Source organism: Chrysemys picta, chromosome 2 (genome assembly GCF_011386835.1).
Source record: "Chrysemys picta bellii isolate R12L10 chromosome 2, ASM1138683v2, whole genome shotgun sequence".
Taxonomy (NCBI): Eukaryota; Metazoa; Chordata; order Testudines; family Emydidae; genus Chrysemys; species Chrysemys picta.
The window spans coordinates 210,451,507-210,476,335 of NC_088792.1; the positions used below are offsets into that span (position 1 = coordinate 210,451,507).

A 24,829-nucleotide genomic window follows, 5' to 3' on the forward strand; every position below is an offset into this window, starting at 1 on the left:
ATAGGATGTGGGGTTGGGTTCTCATGACTTTAATTAGTTCAATCAATGTGTATAGTCTAATTGTTGACTAAAGCCAGGATTTTTCAAACACAGGTGCCTAAAGCTAGGCTCCTGCATCCATACTTAGATGCCTAAATAAGTGGCCTGATTTTCAGAAGCGTTGAGCACCCAGAGAAGCCATCTGACCCCTTGAAGCCAATGGGAGTTATTGAGTATTCAGCACTTTTGAGGCACCCAATATAGATTTAGGAGTATGATGTCTTAAAATCCTGGCCTTTTAGGTAGGGGCAAGTTTATCTAAGACTCGGATGGCTTTATTCTGGTGCTAACGATCTGTAGGCAGCAGTTAACATATGGATTTCAAACATCAGTCAGTGCTGTAAACACAATGAACAAAGAGCCATCAGAAAAGGAGGAAAGAACTCTGAGCCAAACTCTTTCAGGTCATATGCCAGGTGGGATGACAGTAGTTCAGACTGTTCATTTGTCCAAATGAAGCCCCACTACCATCTGCCCACATATTTCCCTCTTTCCGGTGTAGTTGCCACAGCAAGCCCTTTATTCTTTCAGCAAGCAGCCACCTGAACTATTGTATGTGTACGGATTTGGTTCATTTGCTGCCTGTATGATTCAGAGCATCATTAATCTGATACAGAGAGCACTGTGAAATGCTTTGTGTACAATATCAAATGTCACACTGGGCTCTCGAGTACAAAAAGTACAGATAGCACAAACTAAAGGGCCAATTCACCCCTGGTCTAACTCTAGAGACTTCACTAGCATAGTTATAAGGTGACTTCACAGGAGTTAGACCAGGGAAGAATTTGGCCCACAAGTTTAGTAGTAAGAGAAATGAGAACAAGCTGCTTGGTTACCTAATAAGGATGTTTTTAGGATTTTTTAATGACTCTACTTAACTGATAACATTGCAAACTGTGGTGATTTAAGAAATGCTGATATATACAGTTTTAGATACTTGATTTGTTTGACTTCTCTGAAGCATGTAACATTTTTAGCAGAGGGTGACCATCACTTCCTCTACACAGACAAGATGAATTTGTCTTTGGAAACTGAACCCATAAGCTGCTGATGATCAGTGAATTGATGCTTCTGTTAGTACTTTTTAGGGAATGAAATAAACACCCATGAAAACTGTTGTATTTTTTAAAATCATGGAGCAATGACCATTTTCAGTCTTGGGAAGAAAAGCTTTAAATCTTTATTTGGACTGCCAAGCCCCTTGTTCAGGCTCTCATCATCTCATGCTGCCCTCGACTACTGTAATTTCCTCCCCCCAAGTCCAAACCCTGCTGCTAGGATCAGCTTTCTGGCCTTTCAAGTAGTGGCCTCACCAACACTCATTTAAAGATGGCTGGTAACCTTCTATCACTGATCCCACTGTGAGGTGTTGCTGTGATTGTTGTGGTACACCAGTCCCTTGCAGATATCTGGCAGTATGGTTTGTGCACCACAAGCTCAGAGGTAAGCACTGTCAGTGCTTCAAACACTAGGCTCTGTCCCTTCATGGCTCCCCATTACACAGTCACACATGTCTAGTAAGGAAATGAGGATTATTTTACTGTGGCTGTCAGAAAAGAGAAGATGTCAATAGCCGAGGCACAAGGGCTTGAACAGTTACAACAAAGATCAAGAAAGACATTCCTGACCTAGCCCATAAGCAAAGCAATAGAGGGGGACTGGGACAACAAGCCCCAGCAGAGCCCCTCAGTCAATTATCTGGGCTGCTCATTCTTCATTTCCTGACTAGGGCAATTAAATGCTGACCCATAGGTCCTACCATCTGGAGCTCAATCCCATACTCTATGATGATATTATGAGTCTCTCTGACTGTCCTCATGGAACATGCAGCCGTCTCATGCCATCCGCTTGCAGGCCAATGGCAAGTGTAATAACAAGACAATAACATACAATTTAATGCCCTAAACTGATGTCATCACCAAAGAGAAGCCTCCATCCCCCACCCTAAGAAGTAACATCAAGAGGATGAGAAATGCACTAACAATTTTTTGATATATCTAGGCAGACCCTGCTGAGACAGCAAACACTGGATATGCTTAAACCAAAGTTCATTCCTTTCTGTGTGCAGGCTGCCGTATCTTTTCCTGCAGAACTGCAAATTATCCAGGGTGGGGTAAAATATTTTATGACTATGATGAAGCTAAATATTATTTGAATTCCGTATTAACCTGTCTTCCTGCCCCTAGGGTCCTGATGGAGAGCTTGATGCATCTTCCAAAGAAGAGATTATTGTAGACTCTTTCCTACTGAGGTTTTGCTAGTGGCGTCTCTTACATAAGAACAGCCATACTGGGTCAGAACAAAGGTCCATCTAGCCCAGTATCCTGTCTTTCAACAGTGGCTAATGCCAGGTGTTTCAGTGAGAATGAACAGAACAGGCAAGCACTGAGTGATCCATCCCCTGTTGTCCACTCCCAGCTTCTGGCAGTCAGAGGTTTAGGGACACCCAGAGTATGGGGTTGCATCCCTGATCATCTTGGCTAAGAGCCATTGATGGGCCTATTCTCCATGAACTTATCTAGTTCTTTTTTTAACCCAGTTATGGATTTGGCCTTGAAAGGTTTACGTTAGGGACTACCTCAGAAGGCTTAATTTCATTTATTACACTGTGATTCCCACTAATTTACTCATTTTTATATTAAATAGGACATCTATATTTGAATATAGACTATGGGCCAGATTCTGCCTAGCCCTTATGCAAGTGTGCAGTGTGAGGATAGTGTACCAAGAGCTTGCCACCTCTTGCACAGCCCATATATGGGTCAGGCACAATTCTGAAAATGACTGTTCAGAGCAGTGGTCCCCAAACTATAGGGTGTGCACCCCTAAAGGGGTGCAGAGGAGTACTCATTGGCTGCAGCAAGGCCTGGGCCAGCCCCCACGAAGGATGGGGCAGGAGCACCATCCAGCCGTGTTCTGCTCCCAGCTCCACTCTAGCCCTGCCCTCAACCCAGCCACAGGTCCAGCCCCAGTCTTGGCCACTGGCTCCCAGCCCTGCTCCCGACCACAGGCCTGCTCCTAGTCACAACTCCCAGCTCCTAGCCCCGACCGCAGCCCCAGCTCCCGACCGTGCCTCCCAGAGGAGCGCAGACCAGGTAAGGGGGGGGCGGTGCAGACCAAAAACTTTGGGGATGACTGGTTCAGAGTAACTTTCTCTATTACTTTCCAACAGAACAAGAGTCCTACAGCAACACGTTGGGTGATTTAAGCATTGTTCTAAGCTAAGATTTAAGCACTTCTAATGCTAAAGAGTGAAAGAATGTTTACATGGGGGAATATATACGTTCTTTGACATCTTGGCATTAATTTCTCCTGTTGTTGTAACTTAGGGGAAAAGATAACAGAAATGTTAAACCCAACATCTATAATACATTAGAGCATCTTCCTGGAATCTCTAAGGTCTTAATGTTTACAGCTTCTCGTGGCCATTAGCACAACCTTGAGTCTGCCAAGTAATAATGAAACAAAGATTGTGCCATTTTAAATTACACTAATTTTCTGGGGGAGGGAGGAGAAACTCAGCAATATACTGACTGATTTTATTTCATGGACTGAAGGAAACAAATTAGTAGATTCATTGAGAGGAAAAAATTGAGACATCAACTCCAGTTCTGATCTAACTCTAGTGTTATACTGATATAATTCCACTGACTTGAATGGCATTATTCCTGAATTTACACCTATGTGTGATGAAAATCAGGGCTACCAGATTCTGACTAGAGCTGGTTGAGAAAAGGGGGATATTTTCATGCTCTTTTAAAAAAATCTTTCTTTTCCGCCCCATATCTTTCCATAGGTCAGAACCAGGCCCCTGATGTTTTGGGCAAACATGTACTAGTTATTGTGTCCTACCTCTTGAGATGTTAAAACTACAAATGGATGTACTGAACTGGTTTAGACTATATTTTTGATGGACACACAGAAGACTATGGGCTCTATTCACACACACATCCATCCCACTAGTGGTAGAAAGTCTTACCTGGGTGGGACCCTCACAATGGTGCAATTTGCCCTAAACCCTGCTTCCAGGAAGTGGTTAGGGAGCAGGTATAGCTAGAGTGATTAGAGGATGTGGTATGGTACTATGACTGTAAATTAAAGCTGCCCTCCCCTGGCAGAATAGTCAGGCACAGGGAAATACCACTTATGTTTTGAATTCGTAAGTGTGAGTATTCACACTAGAAACTTGATTCTAAAAGTCACACTTATCCAGTAGGGGAGCAGAATCATACCGCCGGTGTAAGCAGGTAAATCAGGGAATTGGGCCCAGAAAGAAGGAGTATGTCCATGGCATGTTCCCACTTCCCTTGGATTTCTCAGAAGCTCCTGCATACCTGAGGAAATAACAATACTCACATTGTGACTGTATTGCACTTGATTTTTTGATCATTAGAGCATTGAAAACATTGTAGTGTTATGTACAGCATGGTAACCAAAGAGCATAAAAATACTTGACTAGCAACATGTAATAAAGAATCACTTCAAAGTTAATTCTTTCCAGTGCAGGTGAGGAGTTTATATTTTAACCATCCAGCTTTCCTCATGGAGGAAAATAAATCAGACCCATAAGGAATAGTTAAATTGCAAATACTTTTGTGTGTGTGTCTTTTAACTGATCTGGCCTCTTTAGTGAACTTAGATAAACAGGCTGGGGAGGGAAAAAAGTATATTATACCATTTATATATGTAACCAAATGGTGCATCTACATTGTTTCTACACAATGTCCTTGAGTAAATAAGGCCTAAGCAACATTAGAATCACAATTTTAAAAGAGTTAGCTGAGGAGCTCACTAGACCAGTAATGTTGATTTTTAATAAGTCTTGGAGCACTGGGGAAGTTCCAGAAGACAGGATGAAAGCTAATGGGATGCCAGTTATTAAAAAGGGTAAACGGGATGACCCGGGTAATTACAGGCCTGTCAGCCTGACATCAGTCCCAGACAAGATAAGGGAGCAGCTGATCTGGGACTTAATTAATTAAAGAGGGTAATGTAATTAATGCTAATTAACATGGGTTTATGGAAAATAGATCCTGTCAAACTAACTTGATATCTCCTTTGATAAGATTACAAGTTTGGTTGATAGAGGTAAATGTTAATGTAATACACTAAGATTCTGTAAAGCATTTGATGTGGTACCATACGACATGTTGATTAAAATCCTGAGAAGCAGTGAGACTGAAAAAGATGTAGGGCTTATGGTGAATAATCAGGTGCGCATGAGTTCTCAGGGTGATTCTGTGGCCAAAAGAGCTAATGCAATATAACAGGGAATCTTGAGTAGGGATAGAGAGGTTATTTTACTTCTTTATTTGGCACAGGTGCATTCACTGCTGGAATACTGTGTCTAGTTCTGGTGCCCACAATTCAAGGAGGAATTTGATAATTTGGAGAGGGTTCAGAGAAGAGCCATGAGAATGATTAAAGGATTAGAAAACATGCTTTATAGTGATAGACTCAAAGAGCTCAATCTGTTTAGCTTAACAAAGAGAAGTTAAGAGGTAATTTGATTACAGTCTATAAGTACCTACATGGGGAACAAATATTTAACAATGGGCTTTTTAGTGTAGCAAAGACAAATATAACATGATCCAATGGCTTGAAGTTGAAGCTAGACAAATTCAGGCTGGAAATAAGGTGTACATTTTTAATGGTGAGAGTAATTAACCATTGGAACAATTTACCAAAGGTCATGATGGATTCTCCATCACTGACCATTTTAAAATCAAGATTGGCTGTTTTTCTTTAAGATATGCTCTAGGAATTATTTGGGGGAAGTTCTATGGCCTGTATTATACAAGAGGTCAGACTAGATGATCACTGTGGTCCCGTCCAGCCTGGGGAATGTATGAACAGGAAATATACTTCTAATTATTGTTTAAGGTCAAGATTTTCAAAAGAAGTCAACTCCCATTTATGAAGTGGCCAGATCTTCAAAAGTGCCCAGCATAGAGCAGCTCCCACTGAGCCTTTTATTTTTAAATGGAAACTTCGGTTCTGAATCTACCCTCTGTGACCACATAAATACATTAAATGGCTGGGATTTGGCTCATGGATTGCTTTTTTGACACCTCTGCTCTAGTAAGATCTTGAATAAGCAATAGCACTCTCTTTCCTGCCCGGGACAGTCTGCAATTTATCTAAGCAAGTGCCATTTGTCCATATAACATGGTAGTTTGAACAATGATTTGACCATTGGGTCCTCAGCATACTTCAGAGAAATATACAAAAGCGGTAGTTTGAAAATCAACAACAGATTCACGAACTTACATGTATGACAGCTAAACTTTTTATCTGACACTGTAATTCATAGAAGTCGGTTTTCCAGATCCACTGCTCAGATTAGAAACATTCAGATTTACATTTTCTGTGTTTTTATTTAATTACACTGCACAATAGGGAATTTAATTTCCTATGCAGTTTATATGCTGCTCTCTCCAGCTTGATAGATACTGGTAGTTAACTGATACCTGAAGCAGGATGTAGAAGGAAAAGAGTAGCAGGTTGTTAAGTCAAAAGAACAAGCTGCCCCATTCAATCTATTTCAATGACAGAAGTTCTGGTCAGAATGTCTTTCTTTAAAAGTTATCCTGAGACAGTTGAAAGCTAGATACAGATTTTTCAGTGAAGACACAACTATATTACAGTTGCTAAATAAAAATGGTTAATAATAAATGACTGAATAAGTAGGAGTGGGGAGGAAGGTAGGGGGAAATAGCCCAAATTCATTCCTGGTTTAACTCCACTAAATGTAATGGTGTTACTTGAGAGATTAATTGAGCCCACTATGACTATGCCAAGGCTTAGGTTATGGTCCGTGTAGTAAAATAGGACTAGTGAGTGCCCAATGAAGAGGCGACCAAACTGAATTCACTGTATGTGAGGCACAAGGATAGACTAGATTTATTGTGAAATAAATAATGGCCACCAAAACTTAAATATACCTCACTCTCCAAGCAAAGAGCAAAAGTTAATGTTGTGCAAGCAGAGCCTGTTTTCTTTTTAATTTCCATGAGAAACACAAAGAGCATTGTTCAGGAATGGAACACATGAGCTAGGGAAATGCCAGTTTCTCCAAGTCTTGTCTGGGTTACTGTTTTGTTCTGAGAGTGACGTGTTTTTGAAACAACGGTGATTAGCTGTGGGTTTAACAAGCCCACCTGTAGTGACATATAATTTAAAAATATTAGATTGTGACTTGCAAGGTTGGTTAAAAGCAGATTAGCAGCTTTACAGATAGGGTACAAATACTGCTTCATCAAACTTATTTTTACTACTGTATATATATTTATTAATCCTTGACAAATTACTTTCATTTAGCCCTACAGAAATGGTCATTGAAAAGCAGACGACAAAAAGCAGAAAACAAAATGGAGAAATAAATTATCAAATTTCAACATGGCAAAAGGCTAGCAGTGGGATTCCTCAAGGTTCCATACTAGGACCAGTGTTGCTTAATATATTAATGATCTGGAAAAAGGGGTGAACAGTGAGGTAGCCAACTTGTAGGCAACACAAAAATATTTGTTAGTCAAGAGTAGAGAAGACAAATAATGGCCAGTTATTAACCTTGATCATTTTTATAACAAATACCTGGCTTTCTTGTAAAGATGAATTATTACAAGGAGAAGATAAATCTTATAAGCAACAAGTTTTAAAAATCTACAGAAGGAAGCACTAGTATTTGCAGTCATATCACTGCATAATAAGGGTTGGGGTGCTCTGATAAACTAAGGAAGGTCAGATCTGGTCACCACTTGGATAGGAGACCCTCAAGAAGATCTCATCTCCTTTGAAGGTGGAAAGGGCCTTGGAATCTCATTGGATTAAATCCTCCAGCCCTGCTTCTCCCCCATTCCAAATCTGCCTTCTCAACAGCCCACAGGAACTCCGTGCTAAGCAGGGCTTGATATCACACAACAGTGCATAAACTCCCCAGACCCTAATTTTCCCCCTTTGATAGATAAACTGCATTGGTTCTGCTTAGGGTTACCATTTTTTTCAGTGTTGAAATGAGGACACTCCATGGGGGCCTGGCCCTGCCCCAACTCCGCCCCCTCCCCACCCCTGGCCCTGCCCCAACCCCGCCCCTTCCCCAACTCTGGCCCCTCCTCTGAGCACCCTGCATTTCCCCCTCCTCCCTCCCGCTCTGATCTTGGTTGGGGGTTGCTAAGTGCTTCCCTGCTCCCCACTCGCCCTGCAGCCCCTCCGCCCCAACCAGGGCCCAACCCAGTTCCTGCTTAGAGGAGCACCAAGGTATATTCATTCCCTGGCCTACCTTGAGGAATCTCCTAGCTGGCAAAATTTCCTATAGCAGAGGGTTAGATCCACTTCATTGCATCACCCAGGCTAGGGCTTGGCCCATTTATCAGTTTATTCTCTATAGTGCAGTTTGCATCAAAATTCTCTTTGCCCTTACCCTGCCACATAACCTGTCATGAAGAGAGAGATGTTAGCTAATTCTGATAGGGGTATTTGTGTGTGTTATCTGAATTTGTTCATGAAAGGACTGAGCAGCTTTTGATAGCTACAGGGAGGTATGTTGTAAACTCTCTGTAATGAATACTTGCAGATATGAATGTGCATACTTTTACTATAAGAGCAAGTCTGCACCTGCACCATTTAGGTTGTTTTACTTTAGATTTGTGTCACTTTTTGAGTCTTTTATCCGTAAGAAGATTCTCTGTGAATGTTACATAAACTGGAAGAGCTTACAGATGATCATTAGTGTGGCTTTTAAGGAGCGAAGCTGGGGGGTGATAAACAATTGAAGGTAATTTTTTTTCAGCTGCAAAGAAACATAGCAGCCTGTTCAAGTTGAAGCAGTATATCTCTGTGATGTTCCCTTACAGTAGGCTTCTTTATTACAAAGTTCATCAAAACTGACCGACTGGCTAAGCATCAGTTCTGTAGAAAAGGACCTGGGGATTACAGTGGACAAGAAGCTGGATATGAGTCAGCAGTGTGCCCTTGTTGCCAAGAAGGCCAGTGGCATATTGGGCTGTATTAGTAGGAGCATTGCCAGCAGATCGAGGAAAGTGATTATTCCCCTCTTTTTGGCACTGGTGAGGCCACATCTGGAGTATTGTGTCCAGTTTTGGTCCCCCCACTAAGAAGGGATGTGGACAAATTGGAGAGAGTCCAGCAGAGGCAACGAAAATGATTAGGGGGCTGGGGCACATGACTTATGAGGAGAGGCTGAGGGAACTGGAGTTATTAAGTTTGCAGAAGAGAAGAGTGAGGGGGGATTTGATAGCAGCCTTCAACTACCTGAAGAGGGTTCCAAAGAGGATGGAGCTAGGCCATTCTCAGTGGTGGCAGATGAAAGAACAAGAAGCAGTGGTCTCAAGTTGCAGTTGGGGAGGTCTAGGTTGGATATTAGGAAACACTATTTCATTAGGATGGTGGTGAAGCACTGGAATGAGTTACCTAGGGAGATGATGGAATCTCCATCCTTAGAGGTTTTTAAGGCCCGGCTTGACAAAGCTCTGGCTGGGATGATTTAGTTCATGTTGGTCCTGCTTTGAGCAGGGGATTGGACTAGATGACCTCCTGAGGTCTCGTCCAACCCTAATATTCTATGATTCTATGAAAAGTGAGTATCTGAAATGAGAGAGGGGATATCTTAGGTTTCCGTGTTTTCAGGATGAAGCAATTGTGTTGCCTTCTTTAGTAGGGAAAAAAAATCAAAATCTACATCACAGAGAACCACAAGCACAATGTAACCTTGTAACATTGATTCCCGACAATATATTTTAGAGACCTGTTGTAAATTCGTGGGCTCAGAGGAAAAATCAGGTAATTGATTTCACAGTTCATCTTTAATAATCCCAAGCCACCATGACCTCTGTTTTATGTTTTGACTGAAATATGGCAGTACCCAATGCCTCTATCATATATGGCATTGATTCATTACTACTCAGTGAATCACTAAATCACCAAAACCACTTCCTGCAGCAGATTTACTGGTAAACCTCTTATCCAAGTACTGACCAAGCCCAGCCCTGCTTAGCTGTATGAAATCATAGCCTGAGGTTGTGTGACTGCAACCATAAACAGTGCACAGCTGTCATTTCAGCTGAAATGTACTAATCTGGTTGCCTTCTTCACAGTTAGCTCCTACTTTCCAAATCCTTCACAAAACGTAGTCTCCCATTCTGCTTCACCGTCTCACAGGAAAACAAATATTTTAATGGGTCTCATGCTAACACGTCCGTTCCTTTCTCTTAGCTATCCCGGTCTATGATTAAAAAAGGCGGGGGATACCGTACACAAGGCTGGTTAAAGGGGAGGGTAATTTCCTCTGCACTAACCACTAGATCTCTAATAGCTATAATTAAAATTGACAAAAATGGGGATCTACGGCAGTCTAAAGAATAGCAGGGTTAGATCACATCATGAACAAACACACATCTGTTTCTAACTTAGGCCAACATTTTTGTCAGAAAGAATAGGGTGACATTTTTCAAGCCAGGATGCCTAATGTTAGGCTCCTAAATTAAAGGAGCCTAAGTATGTGCTTAGAAGCCTAACTTTAGGTACCAGTGGGCTAATTATCAAGAGTGCTGAGACCCACAATTCTCATTGATTTCTATGGAAGTTGAGAGTGCTCAGCACTTCTGAAAATCATGCCACCAGATTTGAAAACTATGACCCACGTTCTTACAGGGAAGAAAATACAAGTTTATAAGGACAAGATTCTGTTGAGGAAAATCCTGGTTCCCGCCTGCAGCTTGAATAAATATGACGTGCTCAGGGCAATTCCCCAAAGATCCTTGGTCCCAGGCCATGAAGTGCCTGGCAGCAGTGCAACAGCCCATGAGCTACAGTACCACTACCAGAGTCTGTGCCCCCTATATGGGAGGAGGGTTGTGTTTGGCAAGTAGTTCTGGATAGTTGTGGACACACTGCCCATACCTTGCACCTCCTCTGACCTGCCTCACCTCCAAAAAAAAAAAAAAAACCCTGCAGTGAGGCAGAAGAAACCCAGCAGACACAGCTCCCCAGACCCCTGTGCAGGCTCTGAGCATCCTGTCCTCCCATGTGCAAAGGAACTACTTTGGTTCCAGTACACAGGGTAGAACTCATGAAGGGGTCTGACTCTGGAGAGTAGGGCAGGATTTGACCTTAGCATCTTGTTTGTGCTAAAAATTTACTGTCATTTAATTACAATTAGCCTGTGTTACTTTTGCTTTAAAATAAATGGTTTTTTCCCCTGTTTCTCTGTGCTGATGCCAGTGAAAGGCAAACCTTTTAGACTAGTGCATCTACATATGTAATGAAGGAGAATTTACAATAGGATCTTGCTGTATGTGACACAGATATATCATTTCCCCACCCCTTGGTAAATTATTTTGCTGGAGGCTACATCATTCTATCAAAGTAGTAAGTTGGGAGTTGATGGAGGCATGAATGATTCACCATGTACAAAGCCTAGCTGAACTGAGTTGAGCTGCAGCATGTTGGGCTGCCCTTTGATGCAGACTGGTTGGACAGGTTCCTGGTCTGCTGAGGAACCGGTTTGACAGGCCTGTTATGCCAACAAATTCTGGTATGATTCCATGTTCTACAGAATGTAGAAACCTGCCCAGCCAGTTAAATGAAAGGCATATTAGGTTATCCATTGCACATTGTATGTATCTTAGGTGCAGCAGATCTCTTCTCAGCATTCTCTAGTGTGGTCCACAGCAGCTTCCTCATTTCATTTATGCCTGTGGTTTATAGCTTGAGAGAAAATCAGCAGGAAATATTCATCATCCCTTATCGAGAACAGAACTTTTCACACTTAAAACAAAAGGGTGAGTTTTAAAAATCTTTCTTTAAATGTTGAACTTGTTTAAGAAACCTACCTTAGAAAATCAATGTTTCCATACTTAAAGATGTAGAGTTGCTGTTTCTTTAATGTATCTATTTATTAAATAACATTAATTCCAGCTTCTGTGGCTGTTGGTGACATCATTTTTGAAAGTATAATTTTTGGCACTTCTGTATCTAGCTGAACATCAGCTATTCTGTCTATAATAATATTCAATGGGGAGCATAATCTACTAGACTAAGCACAGGAGTGGGAGATGGGTACTCCTGAATTCTAGTCTAGGCTCTGCCATTGACTTGGTGGGTGAACTTGGGAAAGTCTCTTAACTTCTCTGCCTTCGTTTTCTTATTTGTAAATGTGATAATATCTAACTCGGGGCTGTTATGGCAAAGTAAAGTGCTATACAAGCACAAAGTGCTACTACTGTTATATTTCTTCTTAGACCAACTTTTAAAAAAATATTCAGTTTTATGGAGTAAGTTAATTCACAAACCTTGAGTTAGCATAACCATAATTGACTTAATGGTCAATGTTAAGAAGTCTGCTGTTTCCTAGATGTAAGAAACTTACTTTAAATATGTTTTGATGTGTAAATACGTAATTCACAGTTGCAATATGAATAAAGCCCAAATCAGAACCCCAGATCCATACAGCCCTGAAAATTGTGAGTGTCTGGAATCTGAATATATTCACAGGTACAGTGTCAAATAAGAATAAAATAGTATAGAAAACAAAGGCTATGGAATTTGGTAACTGATTAACTACTGGCACTCAGAAGTACTTGAGCTGAATAGAAAGGAATGAAGACAGGTTTTATCATGCCTGTTAGAACAAATAACTCTTAAGCTGAAGTAAATGTGAATCTTCCTGTCATCTATGTAACTATACTTTTGAAAACAATCCAATAACCACTTCCCTCTCCCCAGGAAGCTTAAAGTGTATCTTTAGAGAAAATAATTACAGGTCTTCTGTGAGATGTAGAGAAACATTCTGTACCTAGTGGGTTATGTTTTAGAGCAGCTTGTGGGAATGATGATCTATACAGAGTATAGGAGAATTTAAGATAACCTCACAACAGGAAGTCTCATCCCAGTGAGTACTTACTACATTGGCATTCCAGGTTGATGTAAAAGTGAACAGTTATCTTTATTACTCTCTGATAGAATGCCAGTAAATAGGCCTCCTGAACATCATAAAAATGCTGTGAATGACGGGCTGAACTGACCTTCTCATTGGCAGCACTGTGTCTTCTTGATAAAACAAGATGTTTTCTTCAAAGTGTGGGGAAAAGGAAAAGAACAAAAGGAAAGGTTTTTCACTCTTATGGAGACTAAGAATACAGTTCAGAAAAATTGGTTCATTTTTAGGGCCTAAAATCTGTGATTGTCCTTTGCTGCTGAAAATTGTAAAATATTAACAATCTACATATTTTAAAGAATATTTTTTTTCCAAAAAAAGGAAATATAAATATTATACCTATTGTGTCAGATGGTAAGTTTCATTCACAAAAATGTTTCCTGTATCAGTATTGGGAAAAGTGCATTTGTGTATACAGACAGGTAGATCAAATGCGTTTGACCCAGTATTCTAATTTATGGGAATTACAAGGCATTGTTTTCTAGTAGACACACACCCTGGTGATGGGTGCTATAGACAAACCAAAATCAGAGAGAGGGGGAATAAGAGTTAAGACTCCTGGGCCTCCAGCTTTGACAGTGGCTTGCTTGTGCCACTTCGGACAAGTCAGGGCCCAAGCTTGTGAAGGGCTGAGTGCCTTTTGTGTAGTACTGAGCATGCTCAACTTACATTACCGTCAGGATCTAGCCTTTGTTTCTTTGTGTTTAAGTTCCCCATCTGTTAAATAAAGGTGGTAATACTTTCCAGGGTTGTTCCAAGGCTTAATTAACTAAAATCTCCCAAGCATTTTCAGATCCTTAGATGACAACCACAACAGAAGTTTAAAGTATTATAATTATTATTGTGTTCTTATCATAGCAGTGTATTACTTGTATATGCCTGCAGCCCTGCTATATTGAAAGGGATATTGTCAAGCAGTGTAAGTCCAGAGTTTGCTCTATTTTATAATATACTCTATAGTCTGGCAGGGGACACGTTGTAGACTATAAATTACTCCAGTAGCCCTTCGTTTTCTAAATCTAGGGGACTGGAACACAGTACATTTTTAAAATTCCAACTCTATAAATCAGACTTTCAAATACTACTTGCCCACTCACCCAGAGTGACTTTTTTGTTTGTTTGGTTTGGGTTTTTTGGGGGTGGGGTGCGGGGTGGACAGGTAAGTATTACATGGGGGGTTTGTTTGTTTTTCTGTTAAAGTCCCTTCATTCATCACAGTAAAGGATGATGGTAAATGTTCATGATGATTTTGCAAAGCTGGAGTAAATCAAATCTGCCATTAAAACAGCTACACAATAAGATATTTTGCACTTTTGGTTCCTCTCTCTGATCTGTCACTGATATTAACATACACTATTCCCAAATCTGTTACTAGGCACGCTTGCCAAATATTCCAAGTTAAGCTCCAGTGGTAAGACAGAGGATTAATAACTGTGTAATAAATGAAGAGGATCAAACTGGTAGGGAAAAAGAATTTTTTTAAAGGGCTGATCTACCCTACTGCTTAAGTCGATGCAATGTACACCGCTCATGGGTGTGAAAACGACACCTCCCTGAGCGATGTAAGTTAAATCGACCTAAAACAGAGTTCATACCACGCTATGTCAGCAGGAGATGCTCCCCCTCCGACATAGCTCCCGCCTCTCGCGGAGGTGGAGTAATTATGCTGACGAGAGAGCACTCTCCCGTTGGCATAGCGTGTCTTCACCAGATGCACTACAGCGGCACAGCTGTAGTGAGGTAGTGTCAACTTGCCCTTTGTTTTGGAAGTAACTATGGAGCTGGTCCGTCTATCAAGTGTAGTTATTACTACCTTAAGTAGTCCCATTGAAATAACTGTAATAAGCTCTACAATTGGTAGTCAGTATGTGCAGAACTGGGTGCTATCTAACTATAGGACTGTGATGCTAGCTATCAGAGCTAGTATCATAGTCCTATGGCTCATGTTCCTTAAACTGGCATGATGATAACCCTAAGCAATCTGGAGAGGGAGCCCATTCAGCCTTCTCTCTCTCCATGTTTGTCCACTGTGCTAGAAGAGAAGAATTGATGCTGACTTGGCTTCAGAAGTGGTTGGGGAAGCTGGTTTAAGGCGTGTTCCTCTGAGTAGAACTAGAATCAAGTGTTGGTGGAGTTAGTCCTCCCACCAGGAATAACTGTTTTCAGCACCACAGAGCTGTAGCAAACTCTATCTGCTCCCCAGCAGAGGGGATGGGTGGTTCGGGGAATTGCCAGTTTCTAGTCTGTTTGTTCAAATGTCATCTAGTGTTTCCATCTCTTGGTGGTTTGGTGATCTCAGTCCAGTGCTCTGTGGCAAAAGACCTAGTTACAAAAGCACCATTACAACTAAGGCTAACTGACATCCTTATTGGCTGTCTTAACAGACAGACCGAAGAATTAATGGGCTTGGAGAATGAACTACACATTTACCCGGGAGGTGGATCTTCCAGAGTTCAGAGAGGTCATAAACACACTGGGCATGCAGTGGGGAGAAATGTACTTTACTTGTTATGTGGATAAATAGGGAATTTCACTTGCTAGAGCGGTTGAGCCAGTAGCTCTAAAATGCATACACACGTGTTTTAGAGTAAAAAGGAAGCGTTTTCCTCATCCTTTTGATAATAGGGCAAAATAAAATTCAAATGTAGATTTTCTAGGTGATTTTTAAGATATGTAACTCAACATTGTTTTTAATCTTTGCATCTAAATTAAGCTAATAAAAGCACAGAATTCTGAGTTACCTTCTTATCTGCCCTAGCCCTATTGCACCCATGTATATGATCTATAGGATCACTTAATGTTCTAAGAATGCCTACTATACATTGATGCAGCACCTAAGCTACTGGTGCAATAACAGGCTTTTCATTATCTGTTCTTCTGGGAGCACTGCAATAATAGTAATTCAATCAATAGCTTGACAAAATTACTGGTAAATAATCCAGGTCACCCAGTAACAAGGACGTTAATATTAACCTATAATTGATAACTAACAATCCATACTAACAGCAACCCTTACATTGATTTAACCAGACTCCACCTCCTGTTTCAGAGTTGTTTTTAGATAAGTATTCTAACACCAAGGTTAATGAGTCAGGTAAAGGGTTTCTTTGAAATCTGGCCATGAGCCATGAGTCCACAGAAACTTTTGAATTTGTTCAGCAACAATGCCAGTCTTTTCCCACAGTTTTATTGTATAGGTGTGGATATTTACTCCTGTTAAAAGAATGATATGGTGTTCCAGTTCAATTAGTAAACTTAAATATCTAGTGTAATGAATGTGGAAGAGCATACTTTTCAATAGTTCATTAGTACATTTAATTAGTCAGGTAACTCAGTAAGTTGTGGCCAAGTTTGTCACCATGAGTCAGGTTTTTCTGCAGAAATTCAAATAAATGACTCCTTAGTGGAAAGTAGGTACAAGAGGAAAAGTTCACTGTAATATGATTTTCAAACACTATTATACTTATACTAGTATTAATTCCTGCAGTTTAAATTAGGAGTAACCCCAACGAAGTCAGTGGAGTTACATTGCCTTAAAAACCAATGACAGAATTGGGATCATGCAGTTTATAGGGAAAACAATTGCCGAAGTGTTTGTAATTACCGATACTAATAAAGTAGTGATTTGTTCTGTGTGTATTGCAATGCTTTTTGCATACCACCATATCATACTTCTCATCATAAACTTAGCAGATCAATTTATTTTATTTATATTTTTAAATCTTCTACTGGACCACCTAGATTCCTCATTGCAGTATTAGCTCATTAGCTAAAAATACATATTTGGAAGTAAAATTACAATTCAGAATTAACTTTGATGAACTTTACAGCTCACACTCTGTAACTGAACTATAAGATTAATGGCTATTAGCCAGGATGGGTAAGGAATGGTGTTCCTAGTCTCTGTTTGTCAGAGGGTGGAGATGGATGGCAGGAGAGAAATCACTTGATCATTACCTGTTAGGTTCACTCCCTCTGGGACACCTGGCATTGGTCACTGTCGGTAGACAGGATACTGGGCTGGATGGACCTTTGGTCTGACCCAATATGGCCATTCTTATGTCCTAAGATGTAGGGTTTCGTGCAAATATACTAGGAGTGTCCTATTTCCACAAACTTTGAGATGCATTGAAACCTGACTACCTGTGAGAAAAAAGTTGTTTTCTCATGCTTAGGAGAACCAAGACATAATTAATTTTACTAAGCAGCTAACTCCTAAGAAATCTGAGTCCAAGCATGGTGATGTGTATAATCTCTCCTAGAGCAGCTTTATAGACCAAAATATGAGTTTGATTCATGGTAGCATTACTGACCTAGCAACTTAGGGTGAGGAAGCTGCAAGCCAAGTCTTCCTAGTCCTGAACTCTCAAAGCTTGAAGGCTTCAAAAGAAAAATGTAGGAGCATATTTTAGGTTTTCAGATGACACAGAAGTCACAAAAATCTCTACAGTAACTAACTGCACTTCTGCTTTAGCTGATGTGCTAAAGTCAAGTTTATTTTTGTTAAAAAAGTGATTAAACAAACAATATTGAGGAGTGAGAAGGAAAATGGGCTAAAAAGATTTTCAAAGCCCTTGTTAGTTATAGGTATGTACCTAACTGAGATTTGTAAAATCTTCAACATAAAGTGTATGCACAAGTCTGCTTTGATTCTAATCTGACCATATTTCAGAAAGCTTTTCTTTATATTTTAGATCTAGTTGTGATTTAGAAACAGTTTATTTCTATCTTTACTTTCTAGTGCAGTGATACTCAGACTGAGACTCCTGAGCTGCAAGTGGTTCTTTAATGTATCTCCTGCAGCTCTTTGCAGCACATGACAATAAAACAGTTATTGGTGAAGTTATTAACCAATCAAGATGCTTTTACTATGTTATTAACTCATTGTAGTTGATAAAATAATACTTGTTCAATCATTTTGCTGTATTTTATATATATATATAACATTTATATAAATATAAAATTTTCCCCGCATCATACCGTTTAATTATGAATACATAGTACTATAGTAAGAGAAACAATGAATTCACACTCCTATTTATTAGAGCATAAGCTTTCGTGGACTACAGCCCACTTCTTCGGATGCTGTAGTCCACGAAAGCTTATGCTCTAATAAATTTGTTAGTCTCTAAGGTGCCACAAGTACTCCTGTTCTTCTTTTTGCGGATATAGACTAACACGGCTGCTACTCTGAAACCTGTCACACTCCTATGGCTCTTTTGGGTAATGTTGATGGCTAATTTGGTTCCAGAACAACTGAGGTCTGAGTATCACTGTTCTACTGACTTTAAGCATTCAAGTATGTGACTAACTGAATAGTCTAACAAGGGGAAGGTGAAATAGCAAGTAAGACCTGATATGGTAAACATTAAAACATATAACTCATGTACTAATGTGAGTAAAATAGCATGTGTTTGTAGGACTGGCCCATAGCCAAGCAAGGGCATGTCTTCCAAGCTCATAACTATGCCATATCTACAACATTCTTAATGTTTTTGTGTGTATACAATGGAGCATTGAAAAGGAAGAATATAGTTAGTAGAAAGTTGGATCTGATCCTTCAGTTTATACATACGTAAACTTCCAAATTAAAGTCCCTTAGTTTTGCTTCCCTGCAGAGAACAGGTTTGGGCTCAATAAGTGTTTCTCTGTAGTTTGGGTGAAGATGTTCTATGGGCTAGCTCCTCAATAGAGGTTAATAAGTAGAACAGACTTGAGTAGAGTTTACAAAGAGAATCTGGCCCTACATGTTTATACCCTTATATAAAACATAAGCATGTACCTTTCCTGGGCTCTAGGCACTTCAGCTATACCAAACATAAATACAGCAGCCTCCCCAAAACCAGGAAGGAAAAGAAAAAATACTCTCCAACCACAGCTCTCAACCCTCATTATACAGATCCCAGCCCTCAATGCACCCTTCCCTCCCCAAAAGTCTGAGGAAAAGATGGATTTTGCACCATGACCCGATGAGAAACAGATTAAGGCTCTAGCAGCCGAAGGGAATTCCAAAGCTTGGGGCCTTTGATGTTGGATACCACCGGGGTGAATTTGTTCCCTTTTCAGGTAGGGCCTTTTCTCGTGGATTACATTTTTCAATTAAGGTTAGGTTCCCAAACTGCACCCTCATTTCCCCACCATGGATTTACACGTGCGGCACTCAGCGCTGTCATGAGCTAGGCGCTGGCTCCTGTTCTGCGGTTTCATGATGGTTCCCGCGCCGCCAGCTCCGTGATTTTTCTCTCGCTATATGGTGTTTTCCTTTAAGCCCGCGGGGCTGGAATGCAGAGCCCCTCACGTGGGGATCTCACAAACCCAGGGGGAAATCCAGAGCCCGCGTGGGGCGCTCTGGGACAGGGACCCGGATCTGGGAGCCGGCGTGGAGCGCTCTGGGGATGGGAGCCGGAGCGGGGCGCTCTGGGACAGGGACCCGGAGCTGGGAGCCGGCGTGGGGCGCTCTGGGACCCGGGACTTTCTAACAAGTAGGTTGTGGGGAACATGAGCGGCGCCCTCCAGGCCGGTGCCAAGACCCCACCACTCAGTTGCAGGCTATGGCACCCCATGATGACGGGCTGGGGCAAGGAAGTTCTGCTTTTTGCCCTACGGCTGCCTGCCCCGCGGCACGCGCGCGTCACGCTGCTCCTCAGAGTATCATCACTCCCAAAAACCCCCCTGGGCCAGGGATTCTCGCGAGAGTGCAGGGGAGTCTCGCGAGAAGTCTTCGGCCAGGGGCAGCGCCTGAGGCGCCCGGCAGGGGGCGCAGAGCAGCGCTTTGCTCCGCCCGCGTTTCTCTTTCCCGCCGTGTGCGCCGAGTCGCCGGAGCCCAACCAGCCCCCGCCAGGTAACGGCCCCCGTCCCTCTCTGGTAGCGCGAGCCGCGCGCAGCTCCCGGCACCGTGTCGCAGCCAGGGCGTCTCGCCCGCCCCGAGGCAGCCGCCGTCGGGACCCGGGCGGGGCAGCCCTGCCGCGCGGCCAGCGGGCTCGGGGGAGACTCGCGGAGAGGCGGGGCCTGGGCGGCCCCTTCCCAGAAACAGCTCCTCTGTGCCGGCCCCCGAACAACCGCCCCCAGGTGCCACCCTGGGCTCCCCAGCCCCGCCCCACAAGAACACGCTCCCCCCCCCCCCCCAGCAGCCAGCTCAAAATACCTTCCTGGGGTCCCTGAATCAGCCCCAGCCCCTCGATACTGCCCCATGCCCACTGCTCGCAAACCCTGCCCCGCAGTGCCCCCCCGCCCCACTGTAACTCTGCAATCCTCCCGCTCAGACCGTTGTTCTGCTAGTTTGTTACTGACCGTGACAGTCACTGTAAGGAAGTGAAGATGAAATCGGGCTGCAAACGCAGCTGTCCCTTTTGGGCTCCTGTGAAAGACCCACTTCTCTCAGCCTGGAGAAGAAGTGATGCGTCCTCTCTGGGCAGCTTTGGTGGCTCTAAACTTGCCTGTGGCCTTAAAGCGGATGCACTCAGAGTAAGGCTGTGTCTATTCCAGGGTTTTTTCCCCAAAAGTATCTACTTCTGGGAGTCCTGGTATAGGCAATTTTTTGTGTGGCTGCCTGCACTTTTAATAGTTGTCTGGAGTGTCAACAGTATCATGGTGTTCTGAATGTTACTGGCTGCAAGAGCTTTTCTTAAGCTAGTGCACCCAAAGTTGGTAACAGCTAGAGAGCAGCACCAATACAGCTGAGTGAAGGAACTGTCCTGTTAATCTCAATGAAGTGTTAATACAGACACTTAGTTACAGTAATTAAATTGTTGATCTAGTAGCTGCTACTGTTGATGAAAACATGTAAGAAGAGATGGACAGTATCTTACAAAATCCTGCGCAGTGTACTGGGAAAGACCTCTCATTTTGATACCAAAATGGATAGTGTTTAGGGAAGAAAAAGCATTGGTATTATCCCAATTTGAGCTATAAAGCCAATGGGCTAGAGGAAAGGGTTGGAACCCAACCACATGCGAGGTCCAGGGAGCCAATTCTGCAAACACAGTGGGGCATCCAAGCCTACCCCAAGCAGCAGGCCTTTTCTTCTTTAGAGCAGTGGGTGGCATCAGGCAGCTTTCTCCTGCTCCTCCCTCTGCTGGGAGGCAGTCATGCATTCATATACCTTCAGTTCAGTGTTTCAAACTCTTTTTCAGAGCCATGAAGGCTGTTTTAGAATCAGTTCTTAATATCCAGACTCAGCTTTGTTCATTTTTATAATGTGCCCATTGTGCTTATGCAGCTGCCCAGCCTTGTCCAGGGATGTTTCTGAAGACTGACTGCTAGAGGCAGGAGAGTCAGCAGAGTATGCATGATCATGTGTTGAACATTTGCCATGAGTGGCATCTCGTTTTGGGGTCACAAAGCTGATGGAGCTTAGGACAATTCCACTACTTTTTTTTCTTTTAATTTCAGCATTATGTACCACTGAACATAAATTTTGTGGGAAACTTGTGGAGGAAAACCTTAGAGACAATCCCCAAAAGTGGAAGAAAATTGTAGAATCACATGCCCTCCAACTGAAAATGACAGACCCTAGATGTTCAAATCTAAGTCTGTAAGCAAGGGCGCATCATCTGATCTCCACTGTCCTGACTGCTCATAGAGAGAGAGGTGATTTCTCAGGCAGCTCTATTTAAAAGCTAATGAAAACAAATGTCTAAAAGACATTCCTAATGTTATTAGGCAATGGGTTCCACAAAGAAGCATTGTATGATGGCTCAAAGTGACGCATTTCAGCTGTGAAGATGTATGGAGACCTCTATCACGACTTCAGTTGGTGACCAGTAGTTATCCCTAATTCCAAAAGGTAACTTGTTTTCTGTTGAGTTGTGTTTAATATGAGAACCTTCGCTAACTTGAAACTTATAGCCAGTGCAATAAGTCACATAATTCAATCTCCAAGAGCCAAAGCAGATTCAAGCATATTTGGGGCTGTCTGATGTCTGTTTTCTGTAAGGTGGGCATTTTGAGCCTCCACATAGTCTCTTTTATATGTATTTATCCTCAAACACTGCTGTAAGATAAAGAAGTACTAATATCCGATTTTAGTGATGGGGAAGTGAGGCACGGAGAGGTTAAGTGGCTTGCCCAAAGTCATACAGGAAGTATGTGATAGAACAAAGACTTAGAGCCAGGTATTCCTATTGTTTGTGAGAGAAGTTGCAGCCTCAATAAATATGTTTAGGTAGTTCATGGATTTGTATGTTAGGAAGTACAGCTGCTTGGTTACTCCTAGGTCTTGCTGGGTATGAGGAGAAACTTAGCATTTTACCTCAGAAACTCAGGGAGCCCTTCCAACTGCAGGTCTTAAAAGTCAGTCTCCAGCATGCTCAGTCAGAATGGTTGTTTAAGAATAACTCAAAAGGGCTGGGGGATTATTCATGTACTTATTTATTATTTGTACTACAGAACAATAATAACCAAGATCAGGACCGATTGTGAGTAGGTACTATGCAAGCATATAAGAAGAAACAGTCCCTGACCCCAAAAAGTTGACAATGTAAAGCGGCTGGGAGAGAGGAAAGATAATTAACCACAGTTTCACAACTGAGGGACAGATTGCATGGCTTTTCCAATGTCACACATCTGTGTCAGCACCAGGAATTAATCCAGATCTGAGTTCCAATGCAGTGCCCTCACCACAACACCTTGCTTCCTCTTAGAGTACCTGAGGAGGAGATCCTCTGCACTGTGGAACCCCTCATAAGGCAGCAGGAGCAGCAGCAGTAGGTGGGGAATTTCCTTGCAGTGTGACTCCATCTGAGTCATATTGCTGGAGTCTGAGAGGAATCTGACTCAATGCAGAGACACAGGACCCTGTGACTTTGATGGATCCCAAGATCCTCATGGATTTTGGGGGATCTGCAAGTTCTGGGACTAATCTCCTATTCTTCTGTGATGAGACAATCCCATTCCTGGTGGCAGAATTTAGAGGAAAACTACCAGGGGAAACCTTAGTGTTCCTCTTCATCTGATTTCCTCCTTTAGGAATGAGCATTCTTGGCCTGTATCTAGAATTATATGCATAAAGAAATACATGTGCACACCCTGTGGGTTTTTTTTACCCAGTTGGTCCCTTTTACAAAATTGTATTGAAGCATTTTCAAATTGTAAAATGTGTGAATCATAATGTAATTTTGGTAATCAGGAATTAGATTAAAATGTTTTCAAACATGGAAAAAGTGAACGATCCTTAAAATCCGTTGTCTAATTTGAATTTGGTAGCTTTTTTTTTTTTTTAAATAACAGCTTTTACTATACAATAGTTTTTAGCTTTCGGCAAGATAATTAGAAATTAACAAACTTTTAAGGTGAATGATTGTCATTAAATAAGCACAACTTGACAATGACAGGCAGTGGGCTTTGTATTTCATCCATGGCTGCAAGTCATACTCTGATACATACAAATGTAAATGTTGTCAATCTGTCATTACAGGCATGCAGCTGTCTTCAGAAACAAACTTCATAGCCATGTAATTTAAAACTAAAAAAGATAGAGTGAACAAGTACCATAGATAAGCGAAAAAAGTTACATTGGGAAAGACAAAATGAATGCTTCTGGAGGAAGTTGTGGAAGCCCTAGCTCTACTGAATCTACTGGTGACATCTTCAAGGATCTGTGGTCCAAACTAAAAGAATGTCATGATAAAGATGTACAAGGTAAATTATTCCAACTGATGCTGTATGTTGATGGAGTTTGATTTATATATGACCAGGATTATATGAAGGGGTTGCCTGCGATAGCAGGGGACTGGACTTGATGACCCAGAAGTCCCTTCCTGTGCTATGCTATCCTGTAAAATGGTAACTGTTACCGGTAGTATGAAGAAACTTTGTTTACAGTTAGATTAGGAGGCTATTTGTAGCGGCTGTGCTTGTTTTTAGAAGTAAAAACTCTAAGGCCTGGTTTACACTAACCCCCCAATTCGAACTAAGGTACGCAACTTCAGCTACGTGAATAACGTAGCTGAAGTCGACGTACCTTAGTTTGAACTTACCGCGGTCCAGACGCGGCAGGCAGGCTCCCCCATTGACTCCGCATACTCCTCGCGCTGAGCAGGATTACCGGAGTCGACGGGGAGCACTTCTGGGTTCGATTTATTGCGTCCAGACAAGACGCGATAAATCGAACCCAGAAGTTCGATTGCCTGCTGCCGAACCAGCGCGTAAGTATAGACAAGCCCTAAGGCTCCAATCTTGCAGGTGAGCCAGTACAAAACTTCTCTTAGTACGATGGCTTGTGTTATGCAGGAGGTCAGATTGGATGATCACAGTGGTCTCTCTTGGCTTTAAAATCTGAACATTCTTGCAGGGTTGGAACCTAAGCAATCAAACTCTATAAATGAGCTCATAAATCTACCAAGTAAAGTTACTTAACCTGAACTGACAGTTACAGTTGCTTTGGAGGCACTTAGTGCTATTTTGCTAATAATGCTTCGTAGTTGAAAGTCACTATTTTTAAAGGAAAAACAAGTTACCAAGCCCAGTGTTTTTTTCCTCCTTTTTTTTTATTTCCCTTCTTACCTCTTCAGATACATAAAACCAATGTACTGTATATATATATATTAACACTAGTAGTTCTGACTTGAGAAAATGCCAAGTGGTAATGCCTCTAGTTTTAAATATTCACAATGAAATTTATAATAGAAGCTATTTATTCTTTCATTATATTTTTCAGCTTTTGTGCTACTGGTTGTACCATGATTATGGCTCGTAGAAGGCATTGTACATCTGTATTCTTGAGTATTGGGGAGAATTAAAAACATCAAAAAACGAGAGGAATTATCACAGCATATAATTTTTATATTTTATCATATTTCTTTAAACGATTCACATGTGTGTTTTTTCTCTTTCTAAAAA

The 24,829-nt window shown here is 41.7% G+C and overlaps 1 protein-coding gene across 6 annotated transcripts in view; it reads left to right on the plus strand.

Annotated features, from left to right (window-relative positions):
• The first annotated feature begins 11,664 nt into the window (after window positions 1–11,664).
• The window catches only part of RBBP8 (RB binding protein 8, endonuclease), a 72,968-nt gene continuing 59,803 nt past the window's right edge, over window positions 11,665–24,829 (plus strand). The window contains exons 1-3 of one of the 6 annotated variants that reach the window (XM_065582088.1): window positions 11,698–11,837; window positions 21,653–21,776; window positions 23,406–23,629. In XM_065582088.1, coding sequence (XP_065438160.1) covers window positions 23,518–23,629 — 112 coding nt within the window. In that variant the 5' untranslated portion in view covers window positions 11,698–11,837; window positions 21,653–21,776; window positions 23,406–23,517. Of the gene's footprint in view, window positions 11,838–19,283; window positions 19,474–19,689; window positions 19,833–21,382; window positions 21,777–23,405; window positions 23,630–24,829 lie in introns of those variants that run through there. The other 5 variants (XM_065582087.1, XM_065582086.1, XM_065582085.1 and 2 more) reach the window with 5 other exon arrangements.